Source organism: Anastrepha obliqua, chromosome 4 (assembly GCF_027943255.1).
Source record: "Anastrepha obliqua isolate idAnaObli1 chromosome 4, idAnaObli1_1.0, whole genome shotgun sequence".
NCBI lineage: Eukaryota > Metazoa > Arthropoda > Insecta > Diptera > Tephritidae > Anastrepha > Anastrepha obliqua.
Genome location: NC_072895.1, coordinates 123,777,802 through 123,801,188, shown reverse-complemented (window position 1 = coordinate 123,801,188; position 23,387 = coordinate 123,777,802). Strand labels below are relative to the sequence as shown.

At 40.2% G+C, this 23,387-nt stretch overlaps 1 protein-coding gene across 1 annotated transcript in view; it reads left to right on the top strand.

Moving 5' to 3' along the window:
- The first annotated feature begins 410 nt into the window (after positions 1 to 410).
- Positions 411 to 23,387, top strand: part of LOC129244406 (histone-lysine N-methyltransferase, H3 lysine-79 specific) — a 35,607-nt gene continuing 12,630 nt past the window's right edge. The window contains exons 1-5 of the mRNA XM_054882026.1: positions 411 to 482; positions 12,861 to 13,236; positions 15,922 to 16,707; positions 16,992 to 18,930; positions 19,276 to 19,676. Coding sequence (XP_054738001.1) covers positions 411 to 482; positions 12,861 to 13,236; positions 15,922 to 16,707; positions 16,992 to 18,930; positions 19,276 to 19,676 — 3,574 coding nt within the window. The remainder of the gene's footprint in view (positions 483 to 12,860; positions 13,237 to 15,921; positions 16,708 to 16,991; positions 18,931 to 19,275; positions 19,677 to 23,387) is intronic.

Sequence of the window (23,387 nt, the reverse complement as noted above, 5' to 3'; positions counted from 1 at the left end):
CGCCTTCGCTTCATTTCTCTATCTCTTTCAATTGAAGTACGATTTTCTTGCTCACGTTTTATCGCAGACCGCTGAAATGATGTGCCACGCCAAATGCTTACCTTCCATATACATACATACATATGTAAATCTCCAAAAAGTATGCAAAGCTAAAAAATGCATTTCATTTTATATTCGCGTACGAAAATCTCTTTTGGGCACAGCGAGTGCTCCATTGCGCTACTTTTTCATATTTTTTTTGGCGCGCGAAAAATCGAGAGAAGCGCAAGGAAAAAGCAAGAAAAATCTGACACAAAACAAAACAAAGAATATACTACATACACACATACATACTCATATATGTTATAGCAGTAAAATGTTCACCAGTCCAGTAGAAAAACGTGCACACTTGCTTTGTTTGTTCTAGAGGGATGGGTGTTGCGCTAAGGGCTGCTGGCAATGGTCAACTCAGTGCGAGCGCCGTGGCCAAGTTGAGAGGTGCGGTGAGTGTATTTAATCGTGCCCAGTGTATTGGCTGGTGTGGGGCGTTGGTCACTAGGCTCTCCATTTGAACAGCAATAATTTTCGTTGTCTACTTTTATTTCATTTTTAGCACAATTTCGTCTCATTTTCTTTTACTATTTAATTGCTTTTATTTTTATTTTACGAATTTTTAATGTTTTGACTACGCTGACTGAAAAGTGGCAAAAACAAAATTGGAGAGAGGCGAAAATGTAAAAACGAAAAATAGAAAATGAATTGAATTATTGCGAAAATCAACAGAGAGCAGGATGCAGCACCCAAAAATGGCATCAACAGCAGCGACTGACGATAAAGCCGCTTTTGAAAGCACAAAGAGGCTGGGCGTGGTACTTAAATGAATGTACTTACGTGCCAGACAGATGCTGAAATACCTAGGCAAGTGGCATGGGGCAAATCCTGTGCTGGCGTCTTTTCAATGTGTCCTTTTTGGCGCGCGCATTACATACTTTTAGGCTGTGCACCGCGAAATTATCATGCAAACAACACATGTGACCAGAGCCCAGCGACAAAACGAACAAATTTAAAACAACAACAACTACACACACCTACATACTACATATTCAGAGATGCATAAAGATGGAATTGCTAATATGAATGGCTGTGTGTGGAGTAGTGGCCACCCCTTCCATCGAAAACGAAGGATATGATCGCCAATGGTGGTCGAAAATAAAGGAATTTTTGGAAAAATTGAACGCGTTACGGTCAAATGCAGTTGGCATACGCAGCACCGAATATTTGGTTTCACAATTCAAGCCCAGCGAATGGCTGCTGAAATAAATGTACGCATCAGTCAGCAAGGGCTGTGAGAAGGGGTTGTGCATAAAATTGCCAAAATAAAAGCAAAAACTTAGATAAATTGCAATTTTGCTTCGCTGATTCATTTTTTAATGAGTTGCTGAGTTTCACAGCACACACCCGCTTGCCACTCCTGCCAGACAGTGCGCCACTTTGGTGGCATTAATTGCAAAAATTTCAGCCTTCATCGCGCCACACTTGGCAGCTGGCCCACAAAACAGGGATGGTTTAACATTGTTGCTTGGTCAGGCGTCGCCTAGCTTTTTTACGATTTTCCTTTAATTTCCTGGTGGACCTTCTTCATATGCTTCGTTTTGGTTTTGAAAAGGCGATTTTTTCTACACTTACGGTCAACTGATGCATTTTGTGTGCATTTTATATGCAACTCGCTGTTGTAGGCAGGCACATTTTGGCTGACAAAGGGCAAGCGCATCGAAATTGCAACGCTACTGGAATTGCCGATAGACTTGTTATTTGTTTTTAGGCTCTTTGGGGCAGCACAAAGCCCACTCCACCCCGATGCTCTGTTTATATTTCAAGATTTTTTGTTTCATCTACACTTTTTTCACTAAACTTCGCGAGCTCTCTTTGCTGTGGCACTGAAGCGTTGGGCAAATATTTTTGCAACCCTCAGTGCGCAGCGTCAATACAGTTTTTATTATCGCCGTTCATTGCACATTTTATGCATATTATACGCTTTGCTTAATGCAAATACACATAATTTCATTAATGCGCACACATGAGTGAGTGTGGTGGTGGCTGGTTAAGTGACTGGCTGTCTGGCGAACACCTATGCAAAAGTGTGTTTGGTATGGCTGATAAGCCTTAGAGAAAGGGTTCCTTTTTAGTGTCCTTTGTCGGTCACGTTTCCTGTAACGAGTATTTGCATATATATTTTCACAACTCGAATTTGAATGAGAGAAATCAATTTCTTTTATTCAAATAATGGACTAATTGTATGTACGTGCCACTATTGATGATAAAATTAAGGCTGAGCCTGTGCAAATTTAAGAATGATGGTGATGATAGCTCTTTCCGATTTTTTGTTTTATTGATTCCATCTTTATCGAAATCACAAATACATGAAAGTACGAGAATTCAGGCATGGGAAAATATAGAAAAGCAATATTAGAATGTCTACATCTGTAATCAAAGATTGCCAGTTCGAAGTAATTTGATTAAAGTTCCGCAATTTGGAGACTTAATAAATAGAAAAATCTAGGATGAGCTTTTTTACTCCTAATACCTGTTAAGTCAAGACTCACCAGTACCCAAAAATATTCAATAACCAGTACCCAAATTGTATTCAATAGACTCAGCGTAATCATTGTTTTAACGCTATGGTGTGTGCGTTATGAATTTTAGCCTTCGTGATCCTTTAATATTTCCAATGTAGTCCCGAAATTTCGCAACTCGTCTCAAAAAAACAATCCTGCATTGAATAAAAATTTAATTCTATTGTCCGCGAAATTTCGGGATCCCGATATCTCGGGACTCATCCCGAAAAAAACTGTATTAAATTTAGTAAAAATGCAATAGCTTTTATTTTTATAAAAAAACAGCGCCAGTTTAACAAACAATTTTGTGTACTAAATAAACTTTTACAAAAATCTTGTAAACTGCCCAGCAGGGGCTGGGAAAAAGCAAAACGTTAAAAAAGTTGGCATTTTTCAAATTACTATAAAAGAGCACAAGGGACATAAGCCGGTTCATATGTACGTGTTGCATGCATCATCAAAATGGCTCGGTCGGTTTTTCTCATATGGTATCGGTTATCCTCGAAGTTGGAAGAACTAGGTTTGTAGAGTATAAAAAATTTACCACTGAAGTCCATTTATTGCTAAAACCATACGAACACTTTTTTAATCAGAACCTGCATGTTAAACTAAGGTGGTAATCCAGTCTAGAATTTTCAAAGAAATTAAGTTTTTTTCTGTAAAGTATTCGCTAATATCACTGAAATTACATAGTAGAAATCAGGCACGGGAAAAATCTCTAAGTGCATGTATTTAGAACGTTGCGTGGTCGCTTTCATTGCTCGCAACTCACACGAAAATTTACTGATTTACTTGAAAACTCGATATATACTTGTAAATAAAGGCGAACGATTTCTTTAAATTAGTTACAGACAATTTATTATCTATTTTTTAGGCGAATATTCAACCTCCATCAGCCTTTCCTATATTTCCACTTGAGCTTTTTATTATTGAATATTGTTCCATTTACATCACAGGGCTTATTAAACTTGCTCAATGAATAAGTTAAAAATTATTGATTCCAATCATTCCGGAAAAAAAACCACCCAATAGAGGTCCTTATAGCAAATTGAATTTCCAATGATTCGGAAAATGGCGATTAACTGCAAACAGGCACTCGAAGTTTTCACAAAAACGAACTACAACAAACCATTTATAATAGTTAATAATAAAGTTTGCGCATATTGTAATTATCACATGAAATCAATTAATATAAGTGCGCCTTAGCATATGCAATGAGCGGCCAATGGACGAAGTTAAATAAACTGGACAGCGAACATATTTTGTATACATTTCATAGTCCTGATTATTTGCATATAAACATGGGTAGGTATGTTTGAACGAAAGTATATTCAAACTGTTCTCCGCCTTCGGCGCGCACAAGTGTACATTTGTACGTGATAGTGTACATTTTTTTGCTGCTTCTTTGGTAGCCTTGGGCTGGTCATTGCCTAGTGTCGCTGGTGGCGTACCATTAAAAGTTCAATGTTTTGCGCGCAAATCGAAACTATCCTGAGATTTATGACTGTTGCTGTATGTCGATATTTTTGTTGTTGTTGAAACTGCAATGCTTTCCGACGCTATCACAACGCCAACAGTTGCGAATACTTACATTCACTATTTTAAGTAGTTACATGTTTGTATGTCTGTGTGAATGTCCTGCTTGCGAGCACCAACGACTGCCACCACCGATCATTATTGGCACTCACTGATTACAACACACACAATCTCACATACATCCATTTATGTATATGTATGATATGGTGCATATGTGTGCTGGCATGTCTTTAAATTTATCGGCACGTCGGCCATTCCGCCACCATTTCTGCCTCCCAAAAGGATTGTGAGCAAAACAAAAAACGTCGGAGAACGAGGGAAATTAAAATGAAGTTGGTCATATGCATTGATGTGAAATGAATTAACTTTTCAACAGATTTGCGAATGCTCAATTGAATACGGCGACAAGCAGACTGATTGTATGGAAGTGAATGGCTTTCTGTTGCTGCAACTATGCTGATTGAGGCTGATAAACTGTCAATGTTGATGTAGTGAATTAAGACTATTTTTAGAAGGTTACAAAAAAACCCGATAAAATTAGCTATTTACTTAAATTATAATTATAGCATATCTTCTTTTCTAAAATTATTTTCTTTATTTATCATTTGTATTTATATGAAATTACATCGAGGCACGTACAAAATTTGTTAAAAAGATGTCAATTTTGAATTCTCGGATTTCGCTTTTTGCCGACCTATGCAAATATTGCACTTTTATTTTGTTTTTGATAAATATAAAGGCTAGCCGTGTTTTGGTATAACTCTCCAAGTTTTCCTACCAAAGAAGTGGGCTGAAGAATCGATATTTTTATATGAAAACAACTACAACTACGGCATCTCAACCAGCCTTTCCATCGAACTTCGACTTCTGCTATGTTTTCTTGGACTTTTTCCTATAAAATAAAAAGTCATCTCTTTTGTAAAAACTTATTTTTGTCTCTGTCTGCGAAAATAACCTCCCTAAATACTTTTAATATTTGTGAGGCTTTAACCAATTGCAGTTTGTGGCTTTCTTACTTAGGTTTGGCTCCCAAGGGTTTTACTTCTAGCAAAAGCTTCAATGAGATATTGCTATTGATTTGATCTATTTCTTCTTCTTCTTCTTAATTGGCGCGATAACCGCTTACGCGATTTTGGCCGAGTTTAACAAAGCGCGCCAGTCGTTTCTTTCTCGTGCTAACCGGCGCCAATTGGACACACAAAGTGAAGCCAAGTCCTTCTCCACCTGATCTTTCCAACGCAGAGGAGGCCTTCCTCTTCCTCTACTACCACCAGCTGGTACCGCATCGAATACTTTCAAAGCCGGAGCGTTTGTATCCATTCGGACGACATGACCCAGCCAACGTAGCCGTTGGATCTTTATTCGCTGCGCTATGTCTATGTCGTCGTAAAGCTCATACAGCTCATCGTTCCATCGTCTGCGATATTCGCCGTTGCCAACGTGCAAAGGTCCAAAAATCTTACGCAGAATCTTTCTCTCGAACACTCCAAGCGTCGCTTCATCGGATGTTGTCATCGTCCAAGCTTCTGCGCCATACGTCAGGACGGGCATGATGAGAGTCTTGTAGAGTGTTAGTTTTGTTCGTCGAGAGAGGACTTTACTGCTCAGTTGCCTACTTAGTCCAAAGTAGCACTTGTTGGCAAGAGAGATTCTACGTTGGATTTCAAGGCTGACATTGTTATCGGTGTTAATGCTGGTTCCTAAATAGACGAAGTCTTTTACAACCTCGAAATTATAACTGTCTACAGTGACGTGGGTGCCGATACGCGAGTGCGCCGACTGTTTGTTTGAAGACAGGAGGTACTTCGTTTTGTCCTCGTTCACCACCAAACCCATTCGCTTTGCCTCTTTATCCAGTTTGGAGAAGGCAGAACTAACAGCGCGGTTGTTAAGGCCGATGATATCGATATCATCGGCATACGCCAACAATTGTACGCTCCTATAAAATATTGTGCCTCAGCGATTAAGTTCTGCGGCTCGTATGATGCTCTCCAACATCAGGTTAAAGAAGTCACACGACAGCGAGTCACCCTGTCTGAAACCTCGTTTGGTATCAAACGGCTCGGAGAGCTCCTTCCCAATTCTGACGGCGCTACTGGTGTTGAGCAACGTCATCTTACATAGCCGTATTAGTTTTGCGGGGATACCAAATTCAGACATCGCGGCATACAGGCAACTACTTTCCGTACTGTCGAATGCAGCTTTGAAGTCGACGAAAAGGTGGTGTGTGTCGATTCTCCTTTCATGGGTCTTTTCCAAGATTTGACGTATTGAGAATATTTGGTCGATGGTAGACTTTCCAGGTCTGAAGCCACACTGATAAGGTCCAATCAGTTGGTTGACGGTGGGCTTCAGCCTTTCACACAATACGCTCGCTAGAACCTTATAGGCGATATTTAGAAGACTAATCCCGCGGTAATTGGCACAAATTGCAGGGTCGCCCTTCTTATGGATTGGGCAGAGCACACTTAAATTCCAATCGGCAGGCATGCTTTCATCCGACCATATTTTGCATAGAAGCTGATGCATGCACCTTACCAGCTCCTCGCCGCCATGTTTGAATAGCTCAGCCGGCAGTCCGTCGGCGCCCGCGGCTTTGTTGTTCTTTAGCCGTGATATTGCTATTCTCACCTCGTCATGGTCGGGTAACGGAACTACAATTCCGTCGTCATCGATTGGGGTATCGGGATCTTCACATTCTCTATGATATGCGCAGCTGTCACTGTTTAACAGGTTCGAGAAGTGTTCCCTCCATAATTTAAGATTGCTCTATACGTCAGTCACCAGATCGCCGTCTTTGTTCTTACAGGAAAACGCCCCGGTCTTAAAACCTTCTGTAAGCCGCCGAACTTTCTGGTAAAATTTTCGGGCGTTGTTCCTATTGGCCAACATCTCAAGCTCCTCGCACTCACGTATTTCGGCCTCTCGTTTCTTCTGTCGGATAATACGTCTCTCTTCCTTTTTCAGCTCTCTGTAGCGATCCCACATGGCTCGCGTTGCACCCGATCGCAGCGTAGCTCTATAGGCGGCATCCTTTCTTTCTGCGGCAGCATGACATTCCTCGTCGTACCAATTGCTTTTTCGGGCTCGCCGGAATCCGATTTCTTCTTCGGCGGCGGTACGTAAGGAACGAGAAATGTTGCTCCATTGCTCGTGCATGCCGGTTTGTTGGGAAGTGCTCTCTGAGAGCAGGAGTGAGAGTCGAGTGGCGAATCTTCTGGCTGTCTGTTGTGATTGCAGCTTTTCGATGTCGAACATTCTTTGCGTAGGTAGATGTACGTTTTTTGCTGCACAGAGGCGTGTTTGGCTGCAACAAGGTAATGATCCGAGTCAATGTTGGGTCCTCGGATCGTACGTACATCTAATACACTAGAAGCGTGTCTTCCATCTATCACAACATGATCGATCTGGTTTCGCGTTTTTCGATCAGGGGACAGCCAGGTAGCTTGGTGGATTTTTTTTATGCTGGAATCTGGTGCTGCAGACTACCATGTTTCGGGCCCCGGCGAAGTCGATCAGCCTCTGCCCGTACCGGATGTTTCGTTGTGCAGGCTGAATTTTCCGACTGTGGGACCAAAAATTCCTTCCTTGCCCACCCTGGCGTTGAAGTCGCCAAGCACGATTTCTATTTACTTCTGAATAAATAGAATTATTATATATCCTTTTCAACTTGTCAGAATAGGGGTCAACATATTCCAGACTTCGCAGAATTATTGGCCTTTGCAGTTTTTTAAATTTTTACGCTAAAGAATATGTCTACATTGATGAAACAATTCTAAGGAATTTTTGAGTACTATAAAATTCTATTCAAATATAGTTTATTTCTATTATTTAAAAAAGCTCAAAGATTGAATGTACATCAACTATTCCAAACAATAAGAGTGAAAAAAAATTCCATTTCCTCGAATCTCTATTGACTCAAACCTATAAAAGGCCGACGAGCTACATAAAAATAAGTTAAGTTAGTGTCCAGTTCTTTGGTGCTTTAATGAAGGTCTGAGGAAGGACATATTATTTGAATTTAGTTTAGAAACCCAATGGGGAAAAACCATATTTTAATAAAATTTCAACTCTTTCCTACCATAAAACCTTCGCGGTCCGCAGCCAAACAAAATTGTATTTTATCTATTTCATTTACAAGCACATTAATTGCATTAATTATTACAACCTTCCAGGTCAGTCAGGTAGAATTAAAAATATGCGCGGGTGAGTTTATCAATAATTCCCGAGGTTTTTACTCAATTAATGCCGCCCACAATTGGTCCACTTAGAAACCACTGCCACTTGAAATAAACAACCACACTTTAGTGTCCTTTAATTGCATGTGTGTGTATGTGTAAACGAGTGTGATTGCCAGACGTTCTTAAAATGCTAACTAAGCTATAGAAGACGACAAAGTGTATTCTATTTTTTCACAACACTGACCCTGAGCGTCCACAACGACCCTTCGTCGTGAGATATACTCCACCAATTGCCACTGCTTTACCGTCAAAGTCGCAGCAATTTCGCCCACGCCACGAATACTCTACTTAATGCTAATGCAGCAAATTAAATATAAAAACAAGCTGAGTGAGGCAAGTCCAAAAAAGTGGGAAGTGTACGAAATAAAATCATTAAAGGTGTTCAAGCAATTGCGAAAATAAACAGTATCGCGGCGAACGAAGGTAAGCGAAAGGTAACGTAGGAAAAAAGGTTGCATTACACCAGATGTATTTGAAAAATGTTTGTAAAAAATCTATAAAAAATAAAGAAAAAGTAGAGAAAACACGTTTGGCAAAACCAATAGTAATTATTGGCAATTAATACTGGTCACTATTACCCAAAGCCTCGCCCTCATCCGCGAACAGTATGTAGATAGGGCGTCCTGACAGCTGTCCCTGGCTGGCAGAGGTTCACAGTAAGAAAAAGATTAAAAAAACAAAAAAAAACACTAAAAAGGTAGCCCAGCTCAGCGCGTGCCTAATGATATTTGGTTTAAGTGTGCGTGTGTGTGCATGTGTCTGCCGTGCTATCTATTGGTGGCCCACGCTTCTTATAAGGAGCTGCTGCTGGCTTCGGTGAGTGAGAAATATTGCCAGCGCTTGCAATTAAATGCGCGACAGGCTATTTGCATAGGAAATTAACATAATTGCATTAAACACCATCATCGCATAGCCAACGACGATTACATTGGCACAGGAAATGCCTTAGTAAGGGAAAATTGGAAAAAAACTAAAAACAAACTAAAAAATAAAGAAGATTTTTTTTCATATTTTAAACCTGGGAACAAAAAATTTAAATAAAAACCCTGCTCGGACTTAAATGTATATCCGTCCTTTATTGGTTTATTGGGGTTGTGCAACGGGCAATAAAGTCTAAGCGCCTGCCCAATTCCATGTTTTATTGCAATGCAAAGTGATATTGGAATTATTCTAGAAAGTACGATTTTTAACATTTCCGAAGATTTTGTAAATCCAAGCACACAGCCCGAATTTATGCTGTATTTAAGTCGCGCAATTATGAAATACTTACGGAAATTTTGGAACAGAACGACACATATTTGATCTAATAATTAAAGGGGCAATCGTAAGGTCAAAAAAAATAATATATTTTCTTTATCTGAAAAGATGCACCAAAACTACGTGCTCAAAGGGTTATGGTGGGGAAAATATTAAGAGACTTCTCTATTAAAATTTCCATATAAATTACATGAAAGTATATTCTATATTTTTTCCTTTTAAATAAAGTTTTTTTATTTTTGCGGAAATTAAAATTTTTTTTTAAAACATGTGAAAGAAGTCTATGAATATATATGTGGCTGTTCGACGTAATCCCCCAATCTTGTTTTTAAATACATTTTTTACTAATTCAAAAAAATTATTTTATGTAATGGAAATATTTATTTTGACCTTTAAAAGCTCCATTGCTTGTCCGTTTGTATACTGCAGACTGACTTTTCCTCCTTCTCATTCGTATGCAGTAAATTCAAATGAGGTTTTAAATGTTAAGAAGTGTTAAGAGAAAACGATCCAATATTCAAAAGGGGCAACTTTAAAAACATAAAATTTTATAAGGATCAATAAATTTCCAACGGCAATGAAATCTTTTCAGCGAAAGCTCTAATACAAGAGGGCCTTTTTTGCCTTTTTATTTTTTTTTAATTATACATTTTTTGGTTTTTTGACTTACAGTTTTGTGACGTCACGCACTATCTGATGGGTGCAATCTTGTCTCTATCATTCTTGGTAATGAATTGTATAAAAAAATATATGTTTCAGTTTATGTTAATTATTGAATTCTGAACGCATAAAACGTCACTGTTGACAGTTATAATTTTGAGATTGTAAAAGACTTCGTGTATTTAGGAACCAGCATTAACACCGATAACAATGTCAGCCTTGAAATCCAACGTAGAATCTCTCTTGCCAACAAGTGCTACTTTGGACTAAGTAGGCAACTGAGCAGTAAAATCATCTCTCGACGAACAAAACTAACACTCTACAAGGCTCTCATCATGCCCGTCCTAAGATTCTGCGTAAGATTTTTGGGCCTTTGCACGTTGGCAGCGGCGAATATCGGCGATGGAACCATGAGCTGTATGAGCTTTACGACGACATAGACATAGCGCAGCGAATAAAGATCCAGCGGCTACGCTGGCTGGGTCATGTTGTCCGAATGGATACAAACGCTCCGGCTCTGAAAGTATTCGATGCGGTACCAGCTGGTGGTAGCACAGAAAGAGGAAGGCCTCCTCTGCGTTGGAAAGATCAGGTGGAGAAGGACTTGGCTCCAGTTGGTGTGTCCAATTGGCGCCGGCTAGCACGAGAAGAAAACGACTGGCGCGCTTTGTTGAACTCGGCCAAAATCGCGTAAGCGGTTATAGCGCCAATTAAGAAGAAGAAGAAGAAACGCATAAAAAGGACTCCAAAACAAAGAGGCGTATGAGTTAACAAACGTAACAAAAAGAAGTTTTCGAATATTGTGATCATTCAATTCCTTATTATTACGTGAACAAAAGCTGGATGCGAATAAGCTTTAGAAAATATGGTATGTAGCTTCAGGGTACGAAAGATGGTATGACGTCAAAAAATAACCGTGATCTTTCGAAAAGGTGATTTAGAGCGTTTAAGTTTAATGAATAACTGGTTGTTGCTGCACCAACTTTAAAGGTTACCGAGATCTTCCTGTAAGCTAAGCATATAATTGGAACTACATAGTTTTAGATAGACCTTTAAATCATCAACAATAATGGTCCAAGAGTCATTCCTAGTAGAATACCTGACGATCCGACAAATGTATAAGATATAGCACTATCCACAACTACTAACGAATAAGATTTAATGGATGAAATTTAATTGTCGAGTGCTTTGCAATTAAAATGCTATACGTTACTTTGTCAAAAGTCTTGAAAAAGTCTGTGTATGCAGTATCCACTTGGCAACTAAGCTCAAATGATTTTATATAATACTGGCATTGATATCTTATTCAAAAACTTAGATGTTGTAGTCCGTTTAGAAACTGGTCTATAATTTAAAATGTTGTTTTTGTTCCTGTTCTTGCGTATAGAGATAATCAACGAAATTTTGAATATACCCCATACCCTTACCCTAACACTATTCCATTATTATGCCTCTATTTTCTTTCCATTTCTATAAACATCCCAATATTTGGAAGTCCAGCGCATGTCATATGCGAGTATCTACCCACGTACGTGGTATTAAAGTAATTGGCACATATTAAGCATATTTTGCACCTGATTATATTACATCCTATTCTACTAGTATTTAAATGAGCTGCATTAAAGCTACAATCAAACGAGACACGTTCTGCATGAATTAGTGTCTATCGCCCAGCAAGTAAAACAAAAGCAGTAAACGAAAGTAAAATAGTTGATGGTGTGAAAGGTTTCAAACTGTAATGAAATCGCCCAAAACAACATTTAATTCACTAACATTCGTAATACAAAAGCAATGGCGCATGAACTGACAAACTCTGAATTACTTTAAATGGTTATTATTGTAGCTGATATTCTCGAGCTTGCCATATACTCGTAACATGTCGAACATGCAGTCACTTATTGTACGTTTCATGCTTATTAAGGGAATTATGAAAATTCGTAATTAGAGTGGCAGCAGCAACAGCACTTCCGTTATCTCAATGCACTGGCACTCTGCATGGCGAAAATTCATATTTGCATATATTTGCGCGTCACATCATCAGCATCAGCGGCGTGCCAGCAAACATATTGTGTAATTACATAATACAAATATAATTTAATAAAGTCACTTAATACGGCATGTTGCTTGCTAATAAACATGTTGGCTGTTGAAAACTGACTATTAAATGTGACTGCCGCACAGATATATGCATGCATCTGTACAGCGTTTGACGTTATTTGGGCTTAGCCGCTGTTGGCGGACTAAGCGTTAGTGAATGGACTATTGATACATATTTTCTTTTTTTAGTTTCGATGACAATGGCCAGCGATTCAATTTAAATTTTTCTATTTTTCAATTTTCAAACAATGAAATTTATTGCAGGGAATAATGCGCTATGAGTAATACCGCCAGCCGACTATGAGTTCGGCAGCTGTGGGTATGGGCTTGAGACAGAATATCCGGATGCTTTCATACAACAGATCTTTATGCCAATATATATATTTATAATTCATTTTACTAATTATGTGTGATAATATAATAAATTATCAAAAACATTCAAACATTTTTAACAAACCTTCTCTTCTCTCTGCAGGACTACGACAAGGAGATCATCAGCCATAAAATTAACTCACCGATTAGTAATAGTAGCCTACATGACTTGCACAATCAGAACTCTTATGACAAGGATCACGTCAAAGAGTTGGAATTCTATCAAAGTTTAGCTAAGGCTGCATCACTGGCCAATCACAATGATACACATTCGCATCAGTCGCATGAATCACACGAAATGTCGCCACCCACCTCGCCACAGCCGATGCAAATCGATACCGATGTGGGTGAGGATTGCGATGCACGAGATCATCTCAATCATTTGTCCGATGCTGAGGATCATGAACAACAGGCGAAAGCCTCAGCATCGGCTTTGGCGGTAGCAGCAGCGGCAGCGCAAGCGCATTTGAACGGAACTAGTGAGTACATATCGAAATCCAAATTTAAACTAATTAAAAAAAAATTACACTTACCCACAAACTCACAGTTTACAACAATAACAATACAATACGGGATAGCACTTGGCGTAAAATTAACAGTTGATGGGAGACATAAAAAGTAGATTTGTTAAAAAAATAACTGTAGTTTAATAAAAGAAGAATAGAAGGCTGCTAATATAATTTATCGGTGTTGAAAAAGATCTTGGTGCTGATATTTTTATACGCCAAAGTCTCAGAGTCATACAATTTTTTAGTTAGTGACATGTAAAAAGTGGGGAATCGATGCGATACGATTTCTTGATCTTATATGCTGTGGTTTTTAATGTACATAAAATAATGTTCAAGAAAAAAAGCCAGATAACTGTTATTTATGAAAAAAGCTTAAGACATTAATTTTTTGCTCTGATGTTCAAAAATGGCCCTTTAAACATATTCGCTCAATGCAATGAATTCACAAATAAGATTTTATTTTAAATATATCTGCAATATCAGAAAACAACTGCTCAAGTAGAAAAGTATACCTTTGAGTAAAAGCTGTAGCTGCATTGTAACTGTACATGTGTTATACAGCAGCCAGCGTGTTAAGCTAATAAAACGTTTTTCAATAGGTGCGCTTCAACTTTTTTCCGATAGGGAGGGCGAACGACGCAATATTTTTTATTTTTCGCTTGTCGTTTGTAAACTTCATTAGTATACATTTCATCATGGAATGCTACACACTTGAGCAACGATTGCAAATTGTGCAAATTTTTTATGAAAATAATCGTTCTGTTGCTGCTACTTTAAGAGCATTACGGCCATTTTACGGTCCATTTAACAAGCCGTCCCGTTTTGGGGTTATGTGAAGTCATTGGTCTACAGTAACAAGCCGGCGACGATTTGTGAGCTCAGAGCCAATATTGAACGCGAAATTGCTGGAATTTCGGCCGAAAATTGGGTTCAACGATTGGACTTCGTAAAACGTGCGCGTGGTGGTCATGCAAAAGAAATCGAATTTCATACTTAAATGTATATGTTCAAACTCGATAATAAAAAAAAAAGTAGTTAAAGAAGTCAAACCGTTTGTGTTTTATTCAAAAAAAAGTTGAAGCGCTCTTACTGAAAAACGCTTTATATTTTTTGAGAAATATAATTAGGCGCTCTGAAGTTTCGCTTATATATAAAGTAATGAAATAAGCATAACTAATTACATTTTTCTTAAGTCAACCACAGATTGTTATTTTAATTGCTATTGGCCTAAAGTGCTCTGTGACCTCTAATATGGTATATTTTTCTTGACCTCGGGCCTATAATTGGAGGTTGCTTAGGGTTTTTTTTATTTTTTTAAGGCCAATGAATTTAAGGTCACATCACTTTTGTATGTGAGTCTTTGCTCTCCGAGAGCTACACTTTCGCAGAAAAGATGTTTCAGCGTTTCATGGTCGGCTTCTATGTAACCACAGATGCATAAACAGTATAACAGAAAGAAAAAATAAATAAGCTAATCAGGAATAAATCCAGAATCAAACCTGAAAAATATCCACCAATTACTTCACCACAATGAACACATATCCGGGATGAGAGCTAAAAAATCGATTCGATGCGACTCCGAAAACTAGTTTCTCAAGGAGTTTTGAGCGTTTGTCTTTTATAACGGTGTTATTATTATATATATATATATTATTAAAACAGTGTAATAATAATTAATACGAAAAATAACCCACCTTAAATCCAAAATTTTCATTTCGACTTTGCTATTGTATTTAAAATGGATAATTCAAGTTTTCTAGATTAAGAAGATTATTTGGAACTAAGATTCTAAAAATTCAAATTCACGCCAGGAGTAGTTATTGCGTGCGTCCAGACCCAGATTTGTCACAGACTATACACGCATAGTTAACAATTTGTAATATTTGGTCTCAGTAAATTTTGAATACGAAAAACTTGGATGAAAATTGAGAACTTGAGAACTTTACATTTTGTAAATATTAGTATTTCAGCTAAATCTTAAAGTTTCTCTTTGGGCGTAAGACTGTACCAGCTTTCATCTGAGATATAATTGCTTGGTCAACAATTTTCGTTCACTGTTATTGATTTCTATTCTCGTCGGGAAAAAATAGATTTTTACTCATATCTGCGCGTTTCCCCTAAGCAAACATTTTTTTTCCAAAAGAGTTTTCGAAATCATCATCTACTTCTCCTGTCTGAAATGCGAACATTATCGTGTTCCATTTAATTTGAACCCCTTAGTAGTTTCAATTAACTCGATTCTCCTATAAGCGTTTAGGGAATCCCCATAACTGTTCAACTAATCGACAAAACAGAGAGTCATCATGCACTAACACATTCAAAACACATCAACATATTTACTGGCAAAGCGAATAGACAACTTACAAGCAGGATATCCATGCAATAGCACACAGAAAGGACATTGTGCACAGGACACTGGACACAGGACACAGCATTTAACTCATCAAAGCGAGACCCACAAAATTTTACTAATAACTTGCAACTTGTCTCATTTTTACTCCCTTACTCCACAAACACCGCTCTGCTTTACCACTGCACATTGGCCACCACATTCACCTTTATTGTCAAAAACAAAAATATAAAAACAAAATAAAAAAATACTCATGAAACCCAACAACAACAACAATGCACTCACCGTAACCGTACACTCTGCAGTGCAAGACATGATAAATTTACAAAAATTACAAAATTTAGCCACGCTCCAGCAGCAGCAGCAACAACAACAACAACAGCAGCAGCAACACCATCACCTGCAACACTCAACCGGTGGCAATGGCATTCACCATCATCACCACCACCTTCACTCGCAGCATCCTCATCTACATACGCCACCCGATGGCACTGCAACACCGGTCAGTGTGGGGCAGAATGTCACACCGGCGACGGCTGCAGCATTAGCAAGTCTTCAGGGATTAGCTGCAGGTATCAGCGCTTCAGCGGCAGCAGCAGCAGCACTTAATTCACCACTCAATTTGACTGTTGGGTCCAGTACGAATGGCTGTAGTGGCCTTAGTGGCTGCTTACCACCAGTTGGAGCCACCGCCACTGGCCCACATAGCGCACCTTGTTCCCCCAGTGCTCTTTCCGCTTCGAATGTTTTAGCTGCAGCCGCGGCTGCCGCAGCGGCATCTAATAATAATAACAAAGTCATGTCGCATGCTGGCAATTGTGGCAACGGTCAAGATAACCCCGGCACTACATCACCCAACTCGAATTCGGTGCAGGCGCAGACAATGGCTCAGAACACGTTGGCAAATGTGTTGAATTCGGCTGCGGCAGCTGCGGCGGCCGCAGCAGCAGCTGGTGCAGCAGCCACCGCATCACCTCCGCCGGCTTTGTCGACGCCAGCAAACAGCGCTCAAATGCCGCAATTGATACTCGCATCGGGTCAGCTGGTACAAGGCGTGCAGGGGGCGCAACTGCTCATACCAACGGCGCAAGGTAAGTTAAGGCCTTCTAAGCCCTTTAGTTAGTAGTCGAAGGGGGGAAACTGAATACGTTTGGGGCATGTTTGTGCAATGTGTAGCATATGTGAATAAAGTGGATTAAATTGACTTACATTAAAGCAACAAACGCAATGCCGGGATGATCAATGTACCGCGGCTATCTAATAATACGTAGCACATTCCCATTTAAAGTAGATATTCTTACCTTTAATGTAATGTATTTTTTGCCAAGTATATGAAATAGTTTATAAATGCTCATAAATTGTTTCCCTTCCTCAGGCATTGCCGTACAGACCATTCTCACAATTCCAGTCAGTCCGCAGATCAACACAAATGAGCAGTTTTTGCAAAACTTCGGTGCCTTCGCATCATTCCAGCAACACCAGCAGCAGCAACAAGCGCTTTTGCCACCTCCGCTACCACCAGCGCTTGCCGCTTTACAACATGCCTCAACACTACCCCAACTTGCGCAAACCCCAACGAATTTACTCAAGCCAAACTTGTTCTCGAGTAGCGTTCAGCAGTTATTGGCCGCGCTGCATCCGGAATTGTTTGCTGCCGCCGCAGCTAACCATCACTTGCATGCATCGCCACAAGCATCACATCATGCAATGCATCAGGCGCAGCAGCAACGCGCTGATCAACAATCGGCAGCGCCACCGCCACATCTCGCCCACCTACCACCACCGCCGCACCACCACCTTGCCGCCCATTCGCACTCCTTGTCGAATGATTTGCATTTAGCTGCTGCAGCCGCTGCAGTAGCAGCGCGTAACACTGAACGTGGCCATTCACCACCCAGCTCGCCACCGCCGCATAGCATTAGCGGTGGAGGAGAACGCACAGGCACTTCTAGTTCGTCGTCTAGTACAAAAGCCGCCGCTGCAGCCGCGGCTGCGGCCGCAGCTGCCGCCTTCCATCTGCAACAACAGTTGCATATCAAACAAGAAACGTCGCCGCGTCATCATCATCATCACACGCTGCACCCGCATTCCCATCGTGGTGGCGCACATCATCACTCGCTGCGGCATCCGGTAGATGAGCTCCCCTCACCAAACCGGGAAATTGGCAAGTCAGCAGGCTCATCCTCTTCGATAAATTCAATGAATATGCCACAGGATGTTAGCGCATCACCTCCGCCTGGACTTAGTGCGCATCACCACCATTTCCACCATCGCAGTAGTGGGTTAGGACCGGGTCACCAGCCTAGCACAACACCGTCGCCGCGCCCAAACTCGTCCACCTCGATGTGTACAATGACGTTACGCGACCGTGATAGAGACAGAGATAGAGATAGAGAGAGGGAGAGGGAGAGGGAGAGGGAAAGAGACCGAGAAAGGGAGCGCGACCGCGATCGGGACAGAGAAAGGGAACGTGAGCGTGAGCGCTGCGAACGCACCGAAACCCTTGCCAAACGCAGTCCAAATCGTAGCGGTGGCTCGCTCAACAATGGACCCGGTGCTGGTGTGTGTGGTAGCATCAATCTCAGTCAACATTCTATAAAACGTGAAAGGGAACGTGAACGCGAGCATTTGAGACGTTCTTCTTCACCGACACTCGGCTCCGGCTCCAGCTCAATACAATTGACAGCCACTGGTCGTAATTCCTCCTCCGTAGCTAATGCTCTCAGTTCTTCCTCCTCCAACCCATCCTCAGTTAATGCATCGGCGTCAATAGCATCCGCCTCAGTATCCGCAAGTGGCAATCAGCATCACCAACACGGGCATCACTCACACCTGCATCATCCAAGTCATCATCAGCCCCATCACAATCTACACCATCATCCGCATTCGCTCTCGTCAGGCGTCGCAACAAGTTCGGCTTCCGCGTCATCGGCCACCGGCGTATTGTCATCTTCAACGTCAACGACATCCAACGAAAGAGGCTATTCATCTCCTTTGCGAGGCACTGCTGGTCAATTGTTCCGCACCCACTCACCATCACCTTCCTCAACAGCGGCGGTGGCGGCCATAACACACTTGCATCATCATCAACATCAGCAGCAACAACAACAACAGCAGCACGGTCAACATGCACACAATATGAGTTCACCGCACGAACGAGATTTCCTAGGAAATGGCGGCGGATTGAGAACATCTCCGTTGGGTATTGGTGTTAGTGGCAACGGAGGAGTTGTCGGCACAACGATAGGAATGGGCGTTGGACCATCCTCGTCTGCGACATCTGCAGCGGCTAACATGCTCAATAGCATTAATAGGTAAGCACAGAGAATATTTTGTTGCATGATATGATACTTTACAATAACAACAATATGAAGAAGCGCAGAACAATGGCTGAGAGACGTGAAGTAAGGCTACGACTCGCTAATTAGACTTCGGAAAAGAGGAAAACTGGTACATATACACCTAAGGGTGCTACTCGCAAACTTTTAATGGCCGAGTACCATGCAAAAAGCACTTTATTGAAACTTACGACATCCATAACTGAAACAGAAACATGTATACGTATTAAAAAAAAAACAATTAAGCAACTATAAATTCATTTAAACAACCAAAACGTGCGATGTTTGTTTTTTCTTAATCTCCTTCTATGCTCTTTGCAGACTCTCCGCCTCCGCGAATGGTGAATTGACCATAACAAAATCATTAGGTCCCCCATCAGCGACCGCCATACGTGCTTCCTCTGCCTCGCCTACATCGCCAGGTCCCAGCTCGTCGGCGTTGGGCATAAACACCTCATCCGCCTCGCATTTGGTGCATCATCCCCATCATGGCATGCACCCCATGAAGCACAGTCCGACAACCAGCTCAGTACTACAACGTGAACGCGAACGAGATCGCGAGCGGGATCGAGAAAGAGAAAGAGAGCGCGAGAGAGAAAGAGAGCGTGAACGCGAACGCGATCGTGCCAGCGGCAGCGGTCATGGAGAACCACCTTTACAGCTATCACCCAATGGCACAGAGGGTTCCAGCGGTGCACACGATCTTCTAATGGATTCACCGAGTGAGTAAAGATCGATTCTTTTTCTTACTTTAAATAATTAATCGAAATAATGGACATATTGGGAAATCATAAATTTGGGGGGGGGAGGGGGGGGGGGGGGCAAAAGTTAGTTTGGATGAAGGAAAGCGAAATGGCTGCCAAATAAATTTCCCGATATGTCTTATGTTATATAGTAAGTAGGGAAAGTTTATAAGTGGAAATAAGTTGAATTGTTATTATTACAATTTTTTTTTCATTTAAAATTTAAAATTGTACGTTATTTTTTAACTGCGAGTTCATGCACAAGGCAATACGGATATAAAGGGTCGTTCAAAAGACGTGCCTAGATGCTGTTTTAAAATAAAACATGTAGAAATTTTAATTTTTTCAGATTTCACTATTCACTTTTATTCAAACGCTTAACAATTATATGTGAAAAACTACAACATTTAAATGAATGCCCATCAAGAGCAAGACTTTTACTTGTAAATCCACCATACAATCGATTCAGGAATTACTAATAATTTAGAATGTCAAGATGCCGATGTTGAAGGTTGTTCAGCAACACTTTGCGCTACAGCAGTAATATTCTCAACAGAACGTCCAGTACTTGGCCTGCCTTTTCTTTTTCTATCCTCGGCAGAACAAGTTAAAAAAATTGTTTACCAACCTTTGAATTGTCGACCCATTTGGACGATTATTTCCTCCAAAAGAAGTAAGAAATTTGCGAAATGTTCTTCTTAAAGATCGCCCATTTTCAAAAAAGTTTCAACAATTTTAACGCGTTGTTCTATCATCTGGGCACTTAAGAATTATCAAAGATGGTAAAAAAAGGCTTTATTTCGATTTGGAATACCGAACGCATCAAAATGGATTAGTTCCTTTACCTTCAATGAATTTTGTAACAAACAAAGCCGGTCTTGATATAAATTTTCATGTAGTAGCGTACCATTTCAGTACAGAGGGTGGAAGAGTAAAATGTCCCCTCGTTCTTTTAGTAGTCTCTACTTGTTGAATACCAAACTTTATTTTCTGCTGAAAATTGCCTTCTTCTCCCACCTTTATGAACTCTTAATTACAAGTAATCGTGATAATTGCATGACATTATTAAAGGCAGGTGTGTCAGCAGCAGCCAAATGATACCAACTGTCGCAGCGACACAGTAAGGAAAGTAAATTTGGAAGAAAACTTTTTGTGAAGTGAAAGGAGGCTGCAAGCAGAGTATGAATTGCAACGATGCGTAATTTATGCGTTAATTGTACCAAAGGAATATTAAGTGTTGTGACTAATGCGTTAAGCGGAGAGAGAGCGTTCCTAAGATAACCCAATAGGGCAGACGAAGAATTTCATACAACTGTTTACATTAAATTGTAAATATTATCCAATATTAAGGAATGTCATTAGAGAATGTCTCATTCTACTTCTGCTTTTACTTCCTCTTCGGTTTATTTTTCTTCTTTTTCCGCTCACTAACCGCCAAAGCATTTTATGATAAATTCAACAAAGCACACTAGTCCTTTATTTCAATGGATCTTCTTCTGCCACCTCCTGTAGAAACCGCATCCAATACTTCCACAGCTGGAGTGCTTGCATTCATTCCTTCGAGATGAGGGAGCCTCTGCTTATTTATTCAGTTCGCTTTGTTTTAAATTTTTTTACGTACGATGTTTTCACGTAGAGGAAGGGCTTTACTCCTCAATCACCAATTTAGTTCAAAATAGCATTTGCTGGCAAGTTCAGAAATTATAGCATATTTTCTTCCCTTTGCATTTTCTCGATTTCGCATTTCTGAAAATTTTTACATATTCAAAAGGAGGAACGATGGTACAATTTAAAACAAAATAATTGGTTTCAATCCATTCATTTTGAGATTGTTATAGTAGATCACGAGTATACCATTTTTGTAGAAGAAAGCTAGAGGTCAGCATGTCCCAGTTTTTCGATTTCACAGTGGGTAGGTAGGTGAGATCTGTACGAAGTTGTGAAAAATGCGGTGCTAACTGCCTAAAAATGCTACCCTTGAGAGAGGGTAGAGCTCTGCTCTTCAGAAGAGCCTCGTATTTTGCTAAGAAATATCCTTCAAAAGGCAAGCGAAATAGCTGAAATTTTCAAGAAAGTTGTTGAACCTCTTTCTGATTTTAAACAGATGAGAGGTCTGTTATTCATAAGAGCCATAATCCTCCCCCCCCCCCCACACAGCCACAATACCACTCGTAACATTTTTATTGTAATCCCCACTTTCCTTCAACAGCAAGGATATACTTATGTAAGTCTCTTGCAAGTCGATGAGTGCAGTTTGATTTATTTATTAATAGAAAAGTAGGAGCATTATGCAAAGCATCATATTGTCTTCTCAACCTCGATATTCCCAGCCCTAAAAACTAACGCTGCTGCGCTTGTATATTGTTTCTCTGGTTGCTGTTGCTGCCGCGCTGCGCAGTAATTAAGCAACAACTGGCTGCCTGCTTGTGTTTATTTGCCGCGTTGCATGCAACAGCGACACTTGTCGGAGACTGACATGCCATTCGCTTCGTATTATGGCAACATTAGTAGCATCAATGGCAACAACAAAAACAATAAAACGAGTATACAAGTGGCAATAGTGGGAAATTGGAGCTTGTGCAGCGGCAACAATAATACAAGTACAAAGTAGGTAGTTGTTATTCTAAGTTTCTGCTGCTATTGTTGTTGTCATTATTACTACGCTTAGTTTGCAAGTGAAATGTGTCATTAAATGCAAAAACAAACTCATTCCACTTGAATGCAAAACAAATGCAGAAAGTAAAGGAGCGCAACTTAAAGTGTAGTCCTTCGGCTCCCCGCCGCATAGCGAATGCGAGAGTGCTGATGCTAGTGCGCGTGTTCGTGTTGGTGTTGGTGGTGTGACTTTCCATGACGCGCTCAAGTTTTGTAAGCGTCAATTAGGAGTAATTAAGGCAAACATTGTGCGCCGCAAGTAGCAGCTATTGTTGTTGTTCTAGTAGTTATTGCGGCATGGCGCGTGTTGCATGAATTATGCGTTACATTTAAAAACGTCTTCGAGGCTTTGCTGGGCGAAGAAGTAGAGAGCGGTGGTCGCTCAACGTTCGCCGCCGCCGGAATATTTGATGCACTTTGGCGATAAATTATTTTCAGAAAGTTTGGCGAAACGCAGCTTTTGCTCTGCAATACAGGAAAATTTAATTTAAGACAAAACATTCTGCGATACTTAAGTTGCTTGCTGCGTTTTGCATGCATAGTTAAATTCTTCAGAACACCTGCGCGTTTTTTATGTGGTTTCTTTTTTTTAATTTAAATCAACACGCGTAGTTATTGAAATTGGCAAGTCTATGAAAGAATACACATTTTTTATCATTATTTTCAGTGATAGAAAATATTTTACCCAATTATTTAAAGAAGTCGCCATAGCCGAATGGGTTTATGCATGACTATCATTCGGTTGCCTCGGGCTCTACCATATATCTATCACAGTAGACATCAAATGTTAGGAGAAGCTTTTCTAAACGCAGTCAATAGCAGGTTTGTCGCTAAGTGTATTTCTGCCTTGAAAAAGCTGCTCATTAAAACCATTTGCCATTCAAAGGCAGTATAAAACTGTAGGTACCTCATTGCAAAAGTTGGTTTTACTTTGTCCCGAACAATTCTTTGAACAATTTTTGTTTACGTTTTTCTATGAAATGAAGTGGAATCTGCAAATAGTTATTCCACCGATGAAAGCAACTGGTATTCAGA